We start from the raw sequence: 22887 nt of genomic DNA on the forward strand, positions 1-22887 counted from the left end.
AGACTGTAAATGTAGAAACTAGACATAGGAGGAGTTGATCAGAATGACACTTCCATAGTCCAGTAAAGCCATCATCGGAAACCCTGCTCCTGAGGTAAGTTTCTCTCTTCACAGTGTTTCTTCCTATCCTCTTCTCCTTCTTTTTTTTAATTGCATAACTCTGATTTAAAAGGGCTGAGAGGAAGACGAATCTGCAACAGATCCTAGCTGTGTCGCCGCGATCTCGCTTTCATTTCCCTAATGGCTCTATTGTAATTAGATTTGCAAAAACAGCAAAAGGTCTCATTTTGAATGGCAACAGCTGTTGACATCAACATTATATTGAATAATTTACTGGTTTAATTTTAGCTGCAAAACAATAAAATCCTCTTGTGGAGGATTACTTCACTGGATGAAGTTTTCTTGCTCTTCCTCTGCCTCGGACATAACCCACTGTCTCCTCATAAGGATATTTTTAACTCAAGTGGCTCATGCAAAATGATATCTGCTTACTTCTCTAGAGTTACTTGGGTACAGAATTTCTTAATGCTCATGCCTTGCCTCTGGCTGGTAAAAATTCACATCCTTTAAAATGTGCTGACCTGGGGCCCGTTTTGAGAGGACTTCCATTAGAAAGTGACTTGGTTCTTGATCCATACACACCAGGAGCAGTGTTCGAAGTCAAGTCCTCTGGCACTGAGTGCTTTGTTTCTGCAATACCTGATGTCAGATGGTTTTTCAGCAGGCCTAGAAGCCTCATCTGGATACAGACACTTCCCTGTCAGATAAAATGACCTACATTCTCAAAAGCAACTAGTGATTTGGGGGGATCAACTTGAGAAACCTTAAAGGGATCTGATTCCAAAATTACTGGGCCCTTTGTCAATCGAGTTCCTTTCAGGTGCCTCTAGTTGGGCACCTAAACACTGGGGTACCCAAAAATCACTAGTTGCTTTTGAAAATGTAGAGCACTGCACCAGGTAACAGGTACCATCAACAGATAGGGCAATTGATGGGAACAGGAGAAACATGGGAGGAGGAACAAGTAATTCAGCCGAATGACAACAGAAAGGGATGGTCTCAAAGGTGACAACAGAGCAGGGAAAAGAATGTATTTAAAAGGACTGTAATCCAGTTTGTGAAGTCAACAGTACTGCTGACTATTGTAGACGAATCCTGTGGATAGTTTTGGACACTGCCTCTCTTCTGAACGCGAGAACTTTTTTTAACTGATTTGTTATAACAGATAGCCACCACCATTAGGAAAAAACTTCCCACTCTTCTCTCCCGGGGCCCATCTCGGGTGAGGAGAAGGTGGGAGAAATTTTGCTGACCACAGGAAGGACATGATGAGGCAGGAGACTATAAAATGTTTGATTACCTACTGGTGTTTTTAATAATAGATACTTTGAACTGTCCCCATTTTGCCTCTGCCACTTCCAACTGCTGGGCTCTTGGCTCAGCTCACAAGAGGGTGTGTTGGTGAAAAGGCCAGGTTAGCACTTGCACTTGAATCGGGCCAGACTATGGCACAGGTAAGGCAAATGCCCTCTAGCATCAACTTTCTATAAGGTGAAAGCGGAAGCCAAAACTGCCTCCCCTCTCCACTGCTTTTGGGTCTAGGCAGGAAGGATGGTCTTGTGGTTGATGTGGGGACTTGGCAGATGTAAGTTCAGTTCCCAACTCTGGTGCAAACTTGCTGCGGGGTCCTAGACAAGTCACTTAATCTTCCTTTGCCTCAGTTCCCATCTGTGAATTAATAATGCGCCCTTGACTCACTGGCACAAATCCATTGATGCTGCGATGTGATGATGGTCACCGTGAGAAAATTCTCTGCACAAATAAATATTCAATATGGTGTCTGTGTACACGCCAGCTTTCATGTATGCATATTAGAAACACTTTCCATACCAGTGCTTGTTATCGGGAGGGCCAAGAGCACTGCTGTAAGAACCAATTCTGATAAGTTTGCAAGTGCGCTGCTAATTAGTCTGCTAATTAGCTGCAAAACCATAATGACTGGATTCTGGATCCTAAAATAAAAGGTGATGTCATAGCTGTGTATGCACAGACTTCCAGGAATGATGAACACTTTTCCTGGCCAAGCAATAACCAAACAAAACCACTACCTAAAATAAACGCTAAATAGCAAAGCTTGCTATTTGCAGAACTCCAGCTTACCCTTGCGTGCAGTTTGGATGACAAGGGTGACACTCACGGTCCTCGTCGGCGTATTTGAAAATGAAGCTGTTTGCCCCCTGTAAGCCATCGGGGCACTTTTCCACACAGTTGGGGCCATCCTTAAAATGGAAACACTTGGTACAGTGGTCTGGTCCCTGTGGAGCAGGAGAGAAATGCAGCGTATTAGATTTACTCTACCATTTGTTACCGCGCAAGAGCTGCTGACAATATGCTGGGTGCTGTACACTCAAAGATAGAGGGGTACATTTCCCTCGTAAAGAACAGGGATTTAGCCATGTGACTCCAATGAATGTTAATGAGAGTCACACAGCTAAATCCTGGGGCACTATGCTGAAAATGTACTACACAGAGAATACTATCAGAGTGCTGCTTCTGGAGTACTTGGTTTCATTACTTTTGATGGATGCACCTCAATGTGCCTCATGTCCACTTCCTTTTGTCCAGGAATTTTCCTAAATGAAGCTACAAAGTGGTCCTGAAGGCATCTTGATGGGATCATTTGTGTCACAGGCTTATCTCCACACTGTATTTTGCCTGTGATTTCTGGTCCCAGCAATATCATGCTGTCGTGTCTCCCTCCAGGAGATGAGGATTTCATTTTCATTATTACACATGGAGACCTAAAGTTAGAAACTATAAATCAAGTCTCCTGAAGTATAAAGACATAAAGTTTACTTGTCTTGATGACAAGCCTCCTCCAAAACCAGTGGAGTCGGGTCTACAGTGAGTTAGGCAAAATTATGCACAGTGCTACCAGCTGTCACCAAAGAAATTCTGTAGACACAAAACCCAAGTGCCTTGTCAGTGGCTTGCTACAAATTCAAATTTCCTACACTGGTAGAAAACTTAGGACATTAATTTCCCAAATGGGTGAACTGCAGAGATTATAATCAAACAGATAGTGCTTGTCTATATAGCACACTCTGTAATCAGTGAGTCACAAAAATAAATAATGAGCCAAGTTCTCTCAGCCAATCTATAACCACAGAAAGCCCAAAATATAATCTCATCCCATATATTGAGGGAGGGATTGTATGTATTCAAGTGCCCATGCAGTTCCTGCCTTTTATTCAGGCTATGCACAAAGGACAAAAATATAAGGATCATTTCACTTTCCCCACCACCAAAAAGCCTTTTCGGTGAGGCTCATCAGCCATTAAAGTGGTGCCAACAACATTTCATTCTGCTATAAGGATGGCCATGAGGAATTCCTTGGCCAGTCGGATAATCTGGGTTGGCAGAATGCAATTGCTTAAGACAGAATTTTTCTAGGAGACTTAAGGCATGGAGGGGAACAGGATTGACCTCAACGTAGGAGAGGGAAAAAAACAACAGTGATAAAAGAAAGTTCTGTGGGTGTGTGAAATTTCTTTTTGCTTGTGATTATTTACTGCTGATGTATTTGAAATGGTCGTGAGTGATGATGGCAAAAGTCCCACTGGACAATAACAGACGTTTATTAAAATGCCTACGCTAACGCAGACTTACTAACCAGGTTACAGCTACAAAGTATGTATGTTGTGCTTACCGGCCCATAGCATGTGATCATGTTATCTTCCATCTTCTCACACTGGGGATCACACTCCACACACACAGAACCATTCGCAAACTCTCGAAATTCCCTGGAGAAACATTAGTCAGTCAGGTGAGCGGTTAGTGAAAATCATACTGAAACGGACCTGAATTTAATGGACCAGATCTTCAGCTGGGGTAAATCAACATCGCTTCATTAACTTCAGTGGGACTATACTGATTTACACCAGATGAGGACCAAATCCAACACCTGTGTTATCATTTGTTGAGTATCCTTTGGCAGGTTATGGCCGTATTAAGAAATAAGAACACCATCACAATCACGGGGTTGGGGGTGTGGAATTGAACTGCAGCCAGTTGATTTCCACACACACAGACCCAATCTCCCAAGCAGTGACGTCGCAGTGGCAACACAGGCTGTACAAACCCTTCCAGGACCCTGCGCATGGACTCGTGTGACGAGCCCGTGTGCTTTCCCAGTGACTGTTCATTGAGCTAGCTAGATAAAAGCTGGTTTGGGTATGTCTGCACTGTATGCTGCTGTCACACTGTTGATTTCCGTGCAGACAGACAGTGTGCATGACACAGCTACAACCATGAAGTGGTGAAGCTTGTTGACTTCGGCGGAGCCACGTCAAGTTGTCACGGCTGAGGATGTGGGCCCCCGTCGTCACTTTATCAACCTAAATCTGAGGTGTTGTAACTGCTCTCTGTGCCATGAGGCTCTAGTGTGGCAACCCAGTTAAGTGAGTACAAGGAATCCATGGGAAACTTTCATTGAAAAGAACGTAGCATGGAATCTGAGGCTGCTTTAACTTTGAAGCAGAGACTCTCCATATTGAGTCACTGCCCAGGTGGAAGGGTGCAACCCTAGCAGCACAGCTGCCATACAGGAGAGATTAAGGGCTGTGGAGCCACTGCAAATGCATAGGACCTGCACCCGGACAGTTCAGGTCTCCACTGAAGGCCCCCAAAAGTTGCAGAGGTCCTGGAAGATTTGGGCAACTGTATCCTTGCCTTTTGTGCAAGGGGCAACCACCATTCCCTTATCAAAATAAACATGAACACCCTGGCTTAAATGATAGCTCCTACTCAGGTAATGTGAACAGGACTGTGGAACTTACTAATGTAGAAACAAACGTGTCTGGGTTATGGCTGATGTGGGAACTACAGCCAAATACTGCAGTGTAAATTGCAGTCAGCTTTACCCTGGCCTAAATGGCAGCACAATCTGGCCTCTCACAACTTCGTCTTTCCTGACTTGAATGCATATATAGCTATAGGGTAACTTTAACAGTTTTTTGCATGTCATTTCCCTGCTTTTAGAAAGAAAGAAAGAAAGAAAGAAAGAAAGAAAGAAAGAAAGAAAGAAAGAAAGAAAGAAAGGATTTTGCAATAGTTTGGTGTGTTTACAGGGAGCACATTCTACTGTCTCTTTATGATAATCACATAAGCTAGTATCCAAGAAACAAAAAAGAACCCAAAGTGCTTTTATATATATCGTGCTTTTATTTTTAATTAGCACCTCTTGGGGTGAAACAATTAACTAAAATCAATTATGATTGGTTCATCCTTATTATAAAGAAATGTTGGGCAGCATGTTGTGTCATCATCTGGGAAATGAGATTCCACCTTCCAATCTTTTGGTTTTTCTTTCAGGTATATGTAACATAGGACCTTTAAGTTTTATTTTTCTGTCAAAAGACAGTTTCACACAGCTATGTCTCTGTGATCTGTGGGACTCCATCCTCCCAGTGAAGACTATACAAACATCTAAAAATGTTTGGGTGGGGAGGCAGGAGGGAGAAAGGCAAAGAAATCAAACTTCCAAAATTTATTAAGAAACAATAGCAAGGGCATATGAGCGTTTTAAATCCTGCATTGCCAAAGCTTAACTCTAAAAACATCTGCAGTTAGCTCTGTAAAAGTCCTTGGCTTGGGGATAAGAAAGAAGAACATCATTACTAAGGAACGACAACTGTGAAGCATGAACTGACTATGTCTCCGTGAATGTATATACTCAATTTTATTGCTTGTAATAATTATTGTTGTTCCAGAGGGAAAAATAAATAAAAAGGAATTGAGAATGTTTGGAGTGAAAAAAAAAGTATCTAGAAGTAGTATCACAGGTAGAGTACCATATGAATTCATCCACTTATACTTCCACCTCAAGGTCAGATTCTGTGTACTCACACCGAGTAAATATCACCTTATTCCACGGAGTGTTTCGGTTAAAATCAATGGAACTATTGGTGGAATAAGGTGTTACTCAATGTATGGACATCAGAACCTGTCCCTGTGATTCCTGAACTGTCAACATAATCAATACCCTTTGGGGAACAAACAAGCAAGGGTGATGTCTTACCCATCATAAAGGTTACAAGACTCTATACACGTCCTTCCTCTGCTGAAGCGTTTGCAGGACAGACATTGGTCTGGCCCTGGCCCCCAACAGCCATCACTTGAGCACAAGTTGTTACACACCTTTCCCTCTGCAGCTGAAAACAGAGAGAGGAATGAAGATATTTTTAGTGTCATTAGCTATTAGATTGTGAATATTACTTTCTATCACACCAGAAGGCAAGTCCTTCTCCCAGCATCCAGACACAAAGAAGCTACTACCCACAGAACGCCTCTTCCCCTCCCTGCCTCAGAGCCGGGAGGGATTCAGTGGTCTCCACAGCACAGCCCATGCATGGGAAGCAGAAAGACTGGAGTGATCAGGCCTTAACTTCCTAGACACCCATTGTAAATGTTTGCATTGTTTCCCCTTTCCTGCTGATGAATCCTCATGGGCATTTGCCAGCAGGGGGAGATTTAGCAGAACAGTTACATTGACTGGCCCTGTCGATTTGGGGGGATTGCAAGCATAGGAGGGGAGGGGTGATATGTCCTCTCCTATAAAGCCTTTAGGCTGGGATTTGCAGAAGCATTCAATGTTTGCCTAACTCAATTTTAAGTCAAGTAGGATTGACTTCTATTAGTGTGGGGCTAGGCCAAGGCTGGACTCCTCTAAGAAATGCATGCTTGAATTGGGGGTCAATAGGGATTTATTTTTCAGGGGCCTTTATCCAAAATTAAATCCCCGCAGTGTGTCATAAGAAATCCATCACAGAACATATGTTCTGAAAACAGGAATGAAATAACTTAATTAGACCTGACCGAGCTTAGAGCAACGCAAGCAGCTTTAGCCATTTCATTATTGTTTATCATGTTTATTGTGGTAGCTCCCAGGGACCAATTGAAAACAGGGCTCCGTTGCACTAAGCACTGTACAGTCGTAAAATAAGAGACAGCCCCAGCCCCAAAGAGCTTACAGGCTAAGCAGAGAAGACAAAGGCTAGGGACAGGGGATTAACATACAGGCAGACTGACCAAGGTGAAGACAGCAAGGAGCATATTAGCGTGGAGCCTTTGTTCTTTTTATTTTGCTATTTAAACCCTTTCTGTGGAGTTCTTAGGAGAGGATGAGTCAGACAGAAAGACAAAGGAAGGGAGTGGTGAGAGGTGTTGGAGCAAGCAGCAAATCAGTACTGCGGAGAGAACGCAGGCTCTCAGCCATTCCGTGCCGGCTCAGTTTATACTGATTAGACCAGGCCCTGACACCTGACGGAGGAGGCTATCATTCTCCCAAATATGTCAATTGGTGCCATGTGATAGACCTGTGCAGATTAAAAAGCAAAGAGCTCTCTTTTAAATGTTCTGTCACAATTAGCAAGTAGGAAGACCCATGGTTTGATAAAAGTAAAAGAAGTGATAAATGACAAAATATGTTGTTTATTTCTTGGTTTAGTTTTATTAAATGCCATAAAAAACAGACAGTAAAAAAAAGACACGTCCAATAAAAAACATACACATATTATAGGTACAGAATAACACCAACACCTATATACACAGATTCACACAGTGGTGATAGCAAAATTGAAAGAATTCCCCATACAGAGTGCAAACACTACTCTGGTGGTTGTGCAAACCTGTGCAAGTTAGTATGGACATAGCCTATGGGTGTGTGCTTTCTTGCACTTCCACAAGTGGATGATAGGTGACAGTGTGTGGCGGTGATTAAAGAATGCCACATTTCCCTTTCAAGACAACAGATGGTGCTCTTATCGCCACTGTCAGGGTTGCAACAGTGTTGTTAAGGATGATTGTAATGGACAGCACCTAACTGCTGAACTGCATATTGAGGTTCATCAGCTGATGAGTACAAAGCCCTGTAAAATCACCCCTGCAGTAGGAAGCTGCCTCCTCCCCCCAGCATTTTGTTTTTCCTTGATTATTCTTCACTGTATGGCACAATGTTCCATATTTAGTTTCTCTTGGGTGTGGAAGCATTTGTTCCATCTTCATGCCACAAGGCAGAGCGCCTCCATGTGCCTCATTAAACACTCGTTGAATATCTGTCATAGCAGCCCACTGTATAGTAGAGTGCATTGCTGCATATATTGATTCCCTCTTTAACTCAGGCCAATCACCTATTTTTCATTGTGCTGCAATGTTCAGTGTTGGCACCATGTTTGCTGAACACATCGTTTTGATCTGTGAGGCGTTCCTGGCTTATGTCCTCTTCTATTTGTTATGTAGCCTTTTATCATACTCTGACAGATGATATTCTTGTTGCAAAGACAGGATGCATCCCTTTCATGTGCTTTGCTTGTCTGGTGCCTCCTTCCATCATCAGCCAGATTACTGCCCGCTGTATTTACTATGCAGCACTTCTTAGGGGGGAAAAATGTGCAATCACGTGTTGCAAAACATGCTGCATTTTCATAGATTTCTCTTTACTGGCCCCAGGCAAGAAGACGAACAAGTTACCTGAAAAGCAAATGACATAAGCAAGGACTGCAGCTCTGAGAATCATCTTCTACCTTCCCTTTGTTCTTGCAATTGGATGCTATCCTAGTTCCTTGGCTTATAAAGCTTGTGGGCATAAGTTCTTCATTTAAGTTATTTCTTTTTCCACGCAAAATGTTTTTGTGGGCTTCAATGCTGAGAGAGGCTTATGATATTTCGCTTTAATCTCCTTCCAGGGACTGTGTGGAGAACTAATCAGTGAGTTGGTGTCCTCCAGCCCACGTGTACAAGCAGCTTCAAAAGGCAGGAGATTCACTATTGCGCTTGTCACTGTGTACAGAGCTAATGCTGGTTGTGAATGGCTACATTACGTGATATTGTTGGTTCCACAGAATTTGTGCATTGTCTCATTCATTACTGTACAACATGACGCTCAGGATACTGGAGCGCTACAGACATCTAGGACCAAGAACAGGCCACAGATTCATCAGGATACTGGAGCGCTACAGACATCTAGGACCAAGAACAGGCCACAGATTCATCATGTCTGGAGTAGTTTGGCAACTTTCCTTTAAACTTTTTAGGCTAGAAAAGAGTAAAAACGTCCACATGCTAAATACAAAACAACTAAATAGCATTTATTTCAGAGAGTATGCTCAGTTACATAGTTCCTTCTGTTCCTCAAAGCATCAGTCAGCTACATCCAAGCACAAAGAAAACTATTAAAGTTAATAATAATTCCAGATGGCTATGCAAGTTTTGTTTTAACATGTTAATTCTTGGCTGAAAGCCTATTTCACCTCAATTAATGGCCCTGATTCACTTCTCAGTTACACTATTGCCTACAGGATAAATGCTTTTGAAGTCAAAAGAGCCAGACTGATGTAAAACTAGTGTGAGAGCAGATTCAGCAGATTCAACAGCATTCTTACCGTAAATCTATATTATGTCATTTGGTTCTCAAACAACTCTCTAAACTTATTTTCCTAATATCCCCAAGCAGTTTTTGATATTTCATTCAGTTTGCCTCTTAATAATTTCCTCCAAAGTCGATGGATTTACACTAGCCCTATGTTTTAGGCACCGAATCTCCACACACTAGCAAATGTTGCATGTATTGTAGACAACACGATGCTTCCTGTTACAAACATTCTTAGACATTTGGTTCGTGTTTCAGTGTCAGAGTGGAGGCCTGGACACGAACCATGACAGCTCCGAGGCTATTGATGCCAGATTCCACAAGCCACTAACATTGATATCTTGGCAAAAACCATCATCAGCACTTCATTGCTGGATTACCAAGTGTGAAAAAAATGATCTACTGCTTTTTAACTGAGGCGTGGGCATGGGCTGTGAGTTGGCATGATACTGATTCCCATTTGCTGGTTTATAGCAACTCTTCACTGTTGAGAACAGCACTGAAAATATGAGATGCGGACTAGCTATCACTGAATAATTCCATGTCATGTCAATCAGACTATCCATGTGCTAGAGAGGAAATATCTGGAGATTTATGGTGCCCCTGTCAACTGACCAAGACAACAGAATTAGGAGGAACAGAACAGCCCGCCCAGACCCACAACTGGTGATTGTGCCAGCAACCTACTTAAGCTGCAAACATGTTTTAAGGTAACACTAATGAAGACAGCAGTACTCTGGCAGTCACCTCCTCATGCATAACACAAGGCGGTAGGGGGGAAGATCCTAGTTAATATAGGAACAGACACTGCATAACTCTTACTCTGGGGCACAGCATAGGGGGGAGAAAGCTGGGAGCAGCGAGCCTCCACTCAGCCATAATGTGGCCTATATAATGCCTGAGCCGAATTGCAGTCCCAGAACTCAACATAGGGAGTCATCCTTAGCTACTCCCCAAGGAGTGTAAGTGACATGCATGTCCCTGCCAGAGTAGGTAAAGGGGCCTTAAATGTAAATGAGAAACAGGCCTACAGATCTTTTCTCTACCAGTGACTATTTCTAAACCTGACCGGAAACAGCGCTCTGCCAGGAGCTTCTGAAAGTTTGACAAAGAAACAAACTGTGTTAAAGGAAGAAAAAAAATTCCTCTATTTACATAGAAAATAAACTGTTGAGTAATCTTTCATTAGGAGCCTGGTTTCCCAGTCTCTTTGTTAAACAAAAGTCCCCCAGTAATATTACTCAGTTAATTAAACAAGCAAGGAAAAAGACAATTAGGCCTCAAAGTTTTATGAGCTTAATTGACTGAAAACACTACAAACTTGTGGCTTCTTTTCCAAACAGCTTACAGTGAAGGGGTTCCAGCTAGGGGGAGGTTTAAATTCTTGCTCATTTACACTGCTTTATTGCTCTCGCTGATTGCTTTTCCCAGTAGCTGGGAAAAAACAGCTGCAAGAATGTCCTGACCTGTTGCTTAGTCTCCTGGGAGTGGAAATCATCTCTTATGATTTGTATCATAAACAGAACTATAACGTATAATTTACAAGACTGGCGAGAGTTCTGAAAAGAATATTAACTAGGACAGGTCTGTTATCCAGGATGGTCTGCCTCCCAAATGGTTCAGAAGAGGTAGATTTCAGTTGTAGTATATACGCGGGTGATTCCTCACTGGTAGACTTCCCAAGCTCTTCAGCTCAGACAAAACAAAGTCTGTCACCACACAGGATCTCCGTATGTTGTGGTTTGGACCGAGCAATCATGGAAGGGACTTGTGACTACACAGAGCTCGTATTCTATTACAATGTTTTTAATAAAGGACATCAAAGCATTGACTTGTTTTATCCATACTTTAAGGGGGAAACAAGTCATGAATGTGGAAAGTTTTTCAGCTGTAGTATTTCTCAAAGAGCTTCATATACAATATAGTACGGTTGTCCATAGATACTGAAAATCACATTGGTTATCTGGCAGCTACATAGATTGGACTAAACGGGATAACAAAATACCACTCTTGGCAGCAGGAGAACCATTAGATTTTTTCTGGTTTTAAATAGGTCTCCAGGAGAAGAAGTGAGCAGAGATTGTGCAAGGGACAATGCAGAATCCGAGCACTCTGAAAGCATTTGCACAAAACCCGCCAATCCCGCAAAACACGCAGTATGCTCCACTGACGTCACATCAGCACATCCCGGGTTTAATTCAAATAGCTACTTGCTGTCTCCAATCTGTACTTCTTCAAAGTATTTTTATCTGAATTTTTTCTGACCCTACTCCTTACCCAGTTATACCATAGTACATGTCACTCATAGCCCCAAGCTATAGGTGAATCATACTAATCAAACAACATGTAGACTGGTGATCTCCAACAAATTTCAGCCACGCATATATACAGATTCCTTCGACTGTACCCATAGTATTAAACTGTATTAAAAGAAGTTGCTGTGTCAACATAATAATAATAATAATAATAATAATAATGACAATTATTATTATTATTATTGTTGTTATTATTCAAGATATTGGTTCCAGAGTAGCAGTCGTGTTAGTCTGTATCCGCAAAAAGAACAGGAGTACTTGTGGCACCTTAGAGACTAACAAATGTCTAATGCCAAGATTGAGCAAACAGTCAAAAAAGGCAGCTTCCCATTTGCTTATTAATTAGGTTTCATTATATTGAAATTATTACTGATTTACTGTTCTTTGTATTTGAATGCATAACGATTAGAATGTGTTTTTTTAATATATATTCTTACATGGAAATTTCTGTTTAAATAGCATGGATCAATGTAATGAAATGACTCAGGACAGAAAATTGAGAGAGGCTTATCAAACTGAAAATACAGAGGAATGTTAGGTAGGCAAAATGTAATTACCCCACTTGGAATCGCAACAAGAGAGGCGTAGCCACAGCCCATGAAAAAAAGACAGGCAGTAAGAAATCATTATTTCCAGGTGCTTATTACTAAGCCATAAAAATGTGTTCTGAACTGAAACTTGATAGGGAAGGATTGAAATTTTGAGGTAACTTGTAAAAATGCATTAGGGTTTGGTTTGGTTTTGCTCCTCCTGTATGTTAAAATGATTTTTTTTCTTCCCCATACAGTCAAAGCACACAATACATTTAGCTTTCAAAAGATGTTACTGCTTATGACAGCAATTCATTTTCATTCAGATTTTCAGAAAATATGCTTATATCCTCTCAATGGGCTTGCACAGGGTACAAGAATCAAACCCAGTATGTTTCCACAGGATAGAGAGGAAACATGAAAATTAGCTATTTAAGTACATAGCCAAAGATCAATCATTTCTTCACGGGCAAGATACAAAGCCCACTGAATTCAGTGGACAGACTTCTACTGACTTCATCAGTTGACTTCAAATCAGGCTTTATTACAGTATAATAATTTATTCAAGTTTTTAATTGGCTGCTAGATTGATATGATTCACAACAAGTAACAGTTTATCTAGAAAGGTTTCATTGGACACTGTACGAGCCCATAAAACTGTAAGATTTTAAACAACTTTTTACATGAAAGCAATCTTTCTAAATTCATATTTAAGGAATGCTCTCTGCCGGCATTATGTTCAGAACCAGTGGGCCCAGTGCTAGGAAAAGGCAGCAGGCCCTTTATTTTAGGGTGATAAGATGGTAAATCTACCTACCAAACTATATTCCCTAGAAAAAGCTTTATAGTATTTCACTTTTTACAGTGAATTTTCATAAAATATTAAGATGCATACACACCATAAACTATATTTTATACTGGATTTATACTATCAATTAAAGGAAAAGAGTGTATTCAAAGAGAGCCCCATGCATTGCATTTAGGATAGTACTCCAGAGCTGGATAATTATTGGAACACATGACAACACAGCTGCCGGCTGAAAGATGCCCATTCGCCACCCCTAATCCCAAACAAGTTTAGTACCTAGGGTGCTGCGGTTTTTTTTAATGTAATTTCTGAATTTACCACTGGGCCTATGCAAAGAGATCCTCCCATTGTATTTTCAACATTTCACAATCATGTGAAATGGATGGGGTTAAATTCAATTAATTCATCTCAGCTAAGATGCTACAAACACCCATAAATGTCCCAGGAGTTGCCTATGTGCTAAAAAGTAAAATTTGCTTCTATGTATGTTTGCTATGAAACTTTTGCTTTTTTCCACAAAAAAGAGATTTAAGTACATAGCCAAAGGGGTAAAAAAAACCAAACAAATGCTGTGTGAAAATGAAACTTGTCTGACAAATAGATGAAATTTTGCTCCATATTCGCTGGAAAAGCAAGTTTTTTGGTAGAACAGAAATTTTATGACAGGTTTCAGAGTAGCAGCCGTGTTAGTCTGTATCTGTAAAAAGAACAGGAGTACTTGTGTCACCTTAGAGATTAACAAATTTATTTGAGCATAAGCTTTCATGGGCTACAGCCCACTTCATGATCAATTCTGTGAACATTCATTAATTTTTCTAAGGTGCTGTGTATCCCTCTACCCATCAATCCAGGTAGTTATATGCCCCTCATCACCACATGTATGTTATGTGCAGCAAATCAATCAATCAATCAATCAATCAGAATTTCTGCATACACAGCTATCGTCTCCAGCAAATTATCACCTGGAAGCAACATCAGAGCACTGGCTAGTCAGCACTAGCTAATGCTCTATTACTCCTGGATGTACACTCTGCACAAAGTATGACTGAATCATATGAGATAGAAAGGAAATATTAGAACAGTTTTTCTATTCCCCAGGAAGACTAAAGCCGGATTTCTCTCTTGCTCTAGTCCTATATGAAAGAAGTGACTCTTTTAAAGGAACCCCGTGTTATTAAGTGGTATTCACCCTTCAAGGCAGCAAATCCCACTTCAGGTGCAGTGTAATTACAAGGCTCAAGACTGATACTTCTTTGTGTTTTGTCCAGGATAGTTTTAGATCTCTCAAGCGTTTGGGCTTAATATTAGGCTGAATGGTTTCAAAGTTTTCCCCAAAAACAGTGATTCAGTTACCAGTAGAACTGAACTACACCAATAAGTCAGACAAAACCTTTCCTGCATTTTATCAGCTGCTGTCTTATTCAGCCTCTTCGAACTGCAGATGCTCTTTTCAAATCCCTGACAATATTGCAGAGATCAAGCTTGCTCAGTCAACCTGCTGCTTTTGCAAATCGGAAGAAATTCTTTACTGACCTGAACTTGGAACCACCACTGTAAAAGGTGCTCAGGGCTTTATTCCGATAGAATAAACTGTCAAAGTGAACACCAAATGTTTCATGTTTTTATGAAGCTGCAAAAATGTGATGATGGGCCAATGCTGATGATGCTGGGAGATTAACATGTACTTCCTGCCCAGGATAATTCTCTAGTGTTTTTCAAAGTGATAGAGATCCATACGCCCATTCTCTTTATCTCCACCATGTTTCATCATTCAAAAAAATAAACGTACTACCAAACTCCACTGACAAATGCGCAAACATCACTGTTATCTTAGAACACATTGCTTAAAGTAGCATTGCTACACTCGGAACTTTTCCAAAACTATAACACTCTCTCGGTAGCCTTTCAAAAGACCTATCAACTATGCTCCAAATCTGATTCTGTTGCATTAAGTTGCATGTTTATGCCTCAAATTCTGTCATTCTACTAGGATAACTTCAATAATTTAATCTTCAACATGTAATAGGGTAGGTTATAGGATCTTGGTCTTTTAGGCCATTTTTTTTTCCAAAATATCTTCTAAATTGTACCTATGAAACCAACATTTGTACATGACAATCACATTTTAGATGGTTCACTACCTGATTTTTAAATGCAAACATCCAATAAAAAGAATCGTTCTTCAATATTAATTGAAACGGTTAATGTTATGGAAGTTTCTATGGGGCACCATTGGTCCTGTGGATAGGGCAGTAGACTGGCACTCAGAAGGCTTCTGTTGTATTTCTGACTCCGCCACCGACCAACTGCGTGATCTTGGGCAAAGCACTTCACCTCCCACCCTTTGGTTGCCTTGCCTATTTCATACCTGACACTGAAACACTTATGGACATGCTTAACTTTACAACTGTGAGTATTTCTATTGGAGTTAACGGGACTAGTAACAATAGTTAAGTTAAAGGACAGGGACAAGGAACTGCAGGATCAAGGTCTAAAACCGTTAGCTCTTTCTTTGTGTTTGAATAGCGCCTAACATGATTGGGGCCTCTAAGATGTTAGTATAACAAGAAAAAAAAATGTAATACTACTAATGTAAGTTACAAAGATAAGGAGCAACACAAGGTAGTGTTAACAACTCAATGCAATATACTGTACTTATCTTTTTTCAAGTTTGCATATATCTTAACACAGGATTAAATTGTTTGTCCCTTATTTTGCTGATACGTGAGCAAAAGTATACAAGAAAGATACTGCTTTTTTCAGTTTCTCGTTCACAAACTGCTCTGGATCATTGAGTATATTAATCACTAATCCTTTGCACATCTCAAAGGCCTATGGGTTTGTTGTTCCTACCCTCCTTAGGTCTTCAGACTGATTGTTGTGGTTTGGGAGCCTGTTCCTGAAAACAATTCTATATGTGGGTAACTTCACTCAAGTTACTCACACGAGAAGTTCCAGGATCCTAAAGTCTTCATCCACTGCCAATGATTTTCTGAAATATCACCAGTGAGTCAGTCCCTTTAATATACAATTTCACAAAACATTAATTTATTTCTGCTGAAAAACATTTTTTATTATGCCCTCAAAATAGTGATGTTTGTCTTTTTGTCTGACATTTTCTGGTGGCGTTTGTATTTGCCGTATAAATCCATGGACATGACTCTACACTGCAATAAAGCAGTCTGACAATGGATGCAGGCTTCCATCTCTGGATAGGGTAGGGAATTCCATGTTCTGATAGCTTTTGCGAGTTCAAAACCTCCTAAACTTTGAGATTACATGAAAGGGTGAAAAGCTACTCCTGACAGCTAATCTGGGCATACTTTCCAGCTCTCCTGCTATTTAATACCGTGTTCAACCTAAGCCTCCAAGCAATCAAAGCCTGTGCAACAAATGAGAAACTGTTCTATGAAGTGAAAAGCACCCGGCTCACATATGCGGCTTGGTTCATCCTAGACCATTTATTTTCTATTGTCTTCATACACATGGTCTCCAAGCTCTAACAACCCTGAAGCACTGTTGAATTGTTATTGTATGAGGTATGGGGCTCCCTGCTTTCTTCTGCTCATCTATTTCTTGCTTGAGTTTTTATTTTGTGGCAAGACAGGAGGGAGGGTGGCTACTTCCTTAAAAAAAAGTATTCAGCAGCATCCTAGCCAGCCTACTGTACCCAACTGGCGCTTAACACAATATGACTCTTCCTTTCAAAGCACTCTTTATGGCAATACGCAGTGTGGCAGAGAGAAGAGAAGGCTTCTTGTCTCCAAAAGGTCTATGGATTCATATATTTCAAGGCCAGAAGGAACCATTAAGATGATCTGGTCTGATCTCCTGCGTAACATAGGCCATATACACCTCTACCTCGATATAAAGCGCCCTGATATAACACAAATTCGGATATAACGCGGTTAAACAGCGCTCCGAGGGGGCGGGGCTGCGCACTCCAGTGGATCAAAGCGAGTTTGATATAACGCAGTTTCACCTGTAACGCGGTAAGATTTTTTGGCTCCCCAGGACAGCGTTATATCGAGGTAGAGGTGTATTTCATCCCAGTGATTTCTGCATCTAGCTCAAAAACTTGTTCTTACTCAGGCACCATATTGTGCCACATTCCGGGTGGCCCAAAAAGTTCTTTTCCCCCTGAATCTCAAATGGCCAAGAACAGCCACTCACAACATATACGACTATGTTGAAGACATGCCCTCTTACTAGATTGCAAGCATACAGCCAGATCCTTGCCACTCGCCCGCTCCTCCCTCCCGCCAGCTCAGGCAGGGGCAAAGCAGCCAGGAAGCCACCCTCATTAGGCAGCTGAGCATTCCCTTGTGCAGGTTATAGCTGGCATAATCCTAACGCTCAGCACAGATAGGGATTGATCCAGGATCAGCTATAGCCATGGCTGGGGTAATTGGAGTGGGCGCAGCTGGAGCACAGTGCATTCCAGTAACCCTCAGCTGCTAGACCAGCTGCTTGGTGCTGTTCCAGTTGGCATATTTGAAAGCAGCCATGAGGCTGCTCTAAATAATGGCGAGTCTCAAGGATTCTGGCTCATAGTTTTTAACGATATGTGAGATGGTGGCGCCAAAAAATGTGTGCTTTCTACATGCAGGCCTGGGCTTCTTCAGCATTCAAGCCACCCAAACAAGCTTACAAATCAAAGGCAGAGTCATGAGACTGGGGAAACACAAAGGAGGACCGCAGTCAGACAGTCTAAGCTCACAGCACAAGTGTAACATTTCTGGCTGGTCAAGGCACAAATCCAGGGAATATCACTTAAAGTAATTTTATGAATCTGATCTCTTGCTAGTGTACTAGCAGATGCTTACAATGAACTGTACGAATGCCATGATGTGACTGCCTTCATGCAAATTTGTGGCCTAATTTCAGTGTAGCTATGATCATGTTTCATAGAATATCAGGATTGGAAGGGACCTCAGGAGGTCATCTAGTCCAACCCCCTGCTCAAAGCAGGACCAATCCCTAAACAGATTTTTGCCCCAGATCCCTAAATGACCCCCTCAACGATTGAACTCACAACCCTGGGTTTAGCAGCCTAACTGGTGTAGTGCTCTTAATCTAGTTACTAACAGACATGCCAATACTAATTAGCACCCTACTGGTAACCTTATCAGAGAGGTCTAGGACAGAAAGGAGTGAAAGTGAGAGAGACTAACTCATCCAAATATTCCTAGATGTTACCCCTCTAAGACTGAGGCACTTTGGTTGGACTACAATTTTCAGTGCTGTCAAATGAACACCTTTTCAGGACCGACACATTCACTTCACATTTATTACTTTCTAACAGTGGGAAGTTCAAAGTGTCCCAGGGTCAAAACATGGTGAGCCAGCAGCACTCTCATTTTCCAGTTGCTCACACCCGGATGCACTGTAATTGTCTATGAATCTCATCAGAGGCAAGCTGGGCCAGATCCTCAGGTAGTGCAAATTGATGTTGCTCCATTGACATCACTGAATGCAGAGTGATACCAGTTGGGAATCTGGCCCACCCCATGTATCACGTTCGTTCCATGTATACACCCGCAAACCCATCACAAAGAAAACGTATGCACCACGCAGAAGTACTCACTGCAGTTCTCAGGCTTTTTGTTGTGGTGGATCACTGTCTTTTGGTTGGGCGTGCTGAACAGGCTGGTCCAGTTGATGGTGTGATAGTAGCACAGGTTGGTATTGTCAGTGATGTAGATGTTGCCAGCACTGATCTGCTTCAGTGACTGGAACTGTAGAGAGGTAATTGCCTGTTGCTTCAGGATGAGTAAGGAAAGGCCACTGGGGGAGCAAACATAAGCAGTGACTAGCCCTGGAATGTGGGATTCATCACATGCGTGAAGTGACAATGCAGGGGCGGCTCAGGCACCAGAACACCAAGCGCGTGCCTGGGGCGGCAAGCCACGGGGGGCGGCCTGCCGGTCGCCGTGAGGGCGGCAGTCAGGCTGCCTTCGGTGGCATGCCTGCGGGAGGTCTGCAGGTCCCACGGCTTTGGTGGCAATTTGGCGGCAGATACGCCGAAGGCGTGAGACCGGTGGACCTCCTGCAGGCGCGTTGCCGAAAGCCACCTGACAGCCGTGCTTGGGGCGGCAAAATACATAGAGCCGCCCCTGGACAATGGCACGTCTTAAGGAGTATTAATTAAGGACAACTCAAGAAGGGAATTTAGTTTCAAGTGCTTCCAATGCCATATACACACAGCATGGTTCAAAGATTCATAGCAGGTCAGTATAGTTACGCGGCTGTAAAGCAGTGAATGAGCATGTGGAAGAACTGAGTGTAAGACACCACAAAGCAGCCTTGCTGACTTGTCTAGCGGAGCATTACTGTGCTATCAGGGGTATGATACTATAAGCTGTGATGCTCACACTCCTGCCATTACTGGAAGCTTACAACTATTACTGGCCTCTGTGGCATAAAATACAATTTCACCCACTCTCGCTGGTTTGAGTTCAAGTGCTATGCTGACAACTGCAGAAAAGAAGGAAGGTTTCTAAAAAAAGATGGGAGAGTAATACTGGGAGAGGCCATAAATGAAAGAGAACGATGCAGTTCCAAATAATGTGGGAAAGTCCTCTCTCACAAGTCACATTAATGCCAGCTATAGTAATCTGGGAAGAAATGATTATTTTCAAGGAAATGCTTCCAGAATGCTTTCTAGGATTTTTTTTCTTGTCTCAAAGTATCTGGTTATCTCCCTTCCTCATAGAAAGATTACGAGTTCACTGTGCAACATGGAGAGGATGATGTACATTATTTTACAGTTGAAAATTAGTGAAGCCAGAAATCGGGGTATTCACTAGATTAATTCATTTATTTTAATGATTATAATTGTTTTCCAGATGCTCTCAATGAAAATCGCTACTTCAAAACTGAATACAAGGCTGTAATGCAATCTCAAGGTTTCCCTGCTATTCATAATCTGCTTGGGCTGTTGTTTATGATATCAGCAGACTCCCTTGACTGATTTACTACATTTTGTTCAACCCGGAGCCAGGGGTTGCTGTATATATCATATAGATATATTGTTTCATTCCCCCATTATTTCTTACTATATTTGCTTCCCTCCAACACCAACCGCTCCACATCAGCTTTCACATCAAAACATCACTTGTAAAAGTGGAACTGGCAAACTATTGCAGGTGCCATTTTCTGTAATGCTAGCGGGGGTAGCTCAGTGATCACCCCTGTATTTCTCTTCTATTGCCGTTTAAAAAACAGTATGCCCAGTACCACGAGCGTACTCGGAGAGGCAAATGGCATCTGAGTCAACACATTCAAATGTGATATTTCCTTACAATGAAACACAGTATCTGTCAGAAATCATAATCTTCAAAACTAGTGATATTGCTTCATGAGTCAAAGACTTAGACCATGAATAGCAAGATTGTGCACACTGCACACTCCACCATTAATGGAATTTGGGGGGTGATGAGTTGATTACCGTAGCAGGAAACCAAGAAGCAATGATTTTTAAAGCAACCTAATTAACAGGGTCAATAGCATTTGCACCAGTGTTAGTGAATACATTGGTAATTGAGAAATATGTTAAGTGATTATGCAGTTGGTCCTCATGAAGGACTTTACATTCTATGCTATGCATATGACAGTCTTTGAATGGTGATAGCACAGTATAAATTATTACATAAATAGAGAAAAGCATATCTTACCTATATAGGGCTCTTCCACCTATAGTAACCAAGTTAGAAAACACACGGAAATCTGTCATGTTTTGGGGCCATGACTGAATATTCAAGAAACCTGAAGGAGATAAAGTCAGAAATGTTAGCAAGTGTCTCATCACCTCAACCACAGAAACTGCTTTATGATGTATCTGAATTATGAAAGAATGATAAAAGGATAGTATGGGTCTGAGAAGCAGACATAGGTGGGTAATGAATGATGCAGGATACTGTCTTTGAATGTCAGAAGAGCAAAGATTTGTAAATATGTTGTTTTAGAAAACTCAGAACCAGTCCAGTTCCAAAGACTGGAAACAGGAGAAGCCCTGTAATGTATGAGCAAATTCAACACTTCTTAGGTTTCCTGGCCTTTTTCTAGCAAAAGTCAGCAGACAAAATCAAAATATGCATGAACTGAGGAACACGCGTGGAAAAACCCACATTTTAGTTGAGTTCGTTTTGCTATAGATAAATCTAACAAAATATCCCAGTTTTGAAACAGTTCTGAGAATCTGGATTTGAGGCATTGTAGCCCAGTCTCCGCTCTGCCACATGTGACATCATGATCCTCCTGGACGGGCAGAGACATAAATATGAATCACTGGCATGGGGAGGAGTGACATAACTATGTATCATTGCCACACTGATGCCCTCCCTAGCAGCATATGTAAGTCAGGAAGACCACATGTCACACAGTCCCTGCATGCCTGGCATCACTGTGACCCGCATTTAATAAGGTACTTAAGCATATGAGTAGCCCTGCTGACATCAATGGGACTCAAAGCTGTGACCTTCAGTGGGACTATTTGGGTGCTTAATGTTGGGCAGTTACGTACCTTTCTGAGTTGATGCCTATATTACCTAAAAAAGAACAGGAGTACTTGTGGCACCTTGGGCCTGGTCTACATTGGGGGGGGGGGTTGATCTAAGATACGCAACTTCAGCTACGAGAATAGCGTAGCTGAAGTCGACGTATGTTAGATCGACTTACCTCCCGTCCTCACGGCGTGGGATCGACAGCCACGGCTCCTTTGTCGACTCTGCTTCTGCCTCTCGCTTTGGTGGAGTTCCGGAGTCGACGGGGAGCACGTTCGGGGATTGACGTATCATGTCTAGATGAGACGTGATACATCGGTCCCCGACAGATCGATCACTACCCGCCGTGGACATACCCTTAGAGACTAACAAATTTATTTGAGCATAAGCTTTCGTGGGCTACAGCTCACTTCATCGGATGCATAGAATGGATGTTCTATTCTATGCATCCATTCTCTGCATCCGATGAAGTGGGCTGTAGCCCATGAAAGCTTATGCTCAAATAAATTTGTAAGTTTCTAAGGTGCCACAAGGACTCCTGTTCTTTTTGCGGATACAGACTAACACGGCTGCTATTCTGAAACCTATATTACCTAAGACACGTCATTATTTAGGGTGACATTCAGAGCTCATTTGCACGTTAGTAACTCTGCTGACCAACTGGGGTTGCTAGTGGATGTAAGCTGGGGCACAATTTGCCCCTGGTTTTTGAGTGGTAAAGCATTTAGGGACATGTCATATAAGGTCATGTTAAAAAGAGCAAGAGCTTGCTTAAACTCCTCCCCACGATAACCATCCCATAGTGGGTGCAGCTTGTCTTTGTGGTTGTTGCTTGTCCTTAACGATATATAAAGCACTGGAAACAGCAAACAGTGGAGAACTCATAGCTGTGGTATTTCACTTCACAGCCCTGTGAGCTGAAACTGTAGCAAACACGGTGGAAGTCACAAACTAAACTCCCCCACAGCGATGATTTAAAGATGTATATTTAAGTCAGAGCAGTGGTTTGGAATCTTTTCCTTACAGTACCCACTTTTTCCCTGTCAGGAGCCCCCCAAAATCCTCCTCCCATCTTGCTTGTATCTAACCAGGATCTCCTTCTTGCAATAAGGTCCCGACCTCCTGACACCTGTTTGTATTCCCTAGATTCAGAACCCCAGAGTTCGACGACGTTCTGCATTAATAAGAACAAAGAGTATGTACTTGTAAGCAACAACTGATACTGAAGAGGTTAAGCAGTAAATGTTTATCGGACTTGTGGCATAGCTAGTTAAAAAAATATGTATTCTTTAAATATAAACAA

General features: G+C 41.9%; 1 protein-coding gene across 1 annotated transcript in view; it reads right to left on the reverse strand.

Annotated features, from left to right (window-relative positions):
• Positions 1–22887, reverse strand: part of ERBB4 (erb-b2 receptor tyrosine kinase 4) — a 981920-nt gene that overhangs the window by 213842 nt on the left and 745191 nt on the right. The window contains exons 11-15 of the mRNA XM_044978382.1: positions 20757–20847; positions 18668–18867; positions 6080–6212; positions 3710–3803; positions 2161–2315 (exon numbers count right to left, since the gene is read on the reverse strand). Of these exons, the coding sequence (XP_044834317.1) occupies positions 2161–2315; positions 3710–3803; positions 6080–6212; positions 18668–18867; positions 20757–20847 (673 nt within the window). The remainder of the gene's footprint in view (positions 1–2160; positions 2316–3709; positions 3804–6079; positions 6213–18667; positions 18868–20756; positions 20848–22887) is intronic.

This window comes from Mauremys mutica, chromosome 10 (genome assembly GCF_020497125.1).
Source record: "Mauremys mutica isolate MM-2020 ecotype Southern chromosome 10, ASM2049712v1, whole genome shotgun sequence".
NCBI classification, from domain to species: Eukaryota; Metazoa; Chordata; order Testudines; family Geoemydidae; genus Mauremys; species Mauremys mutica.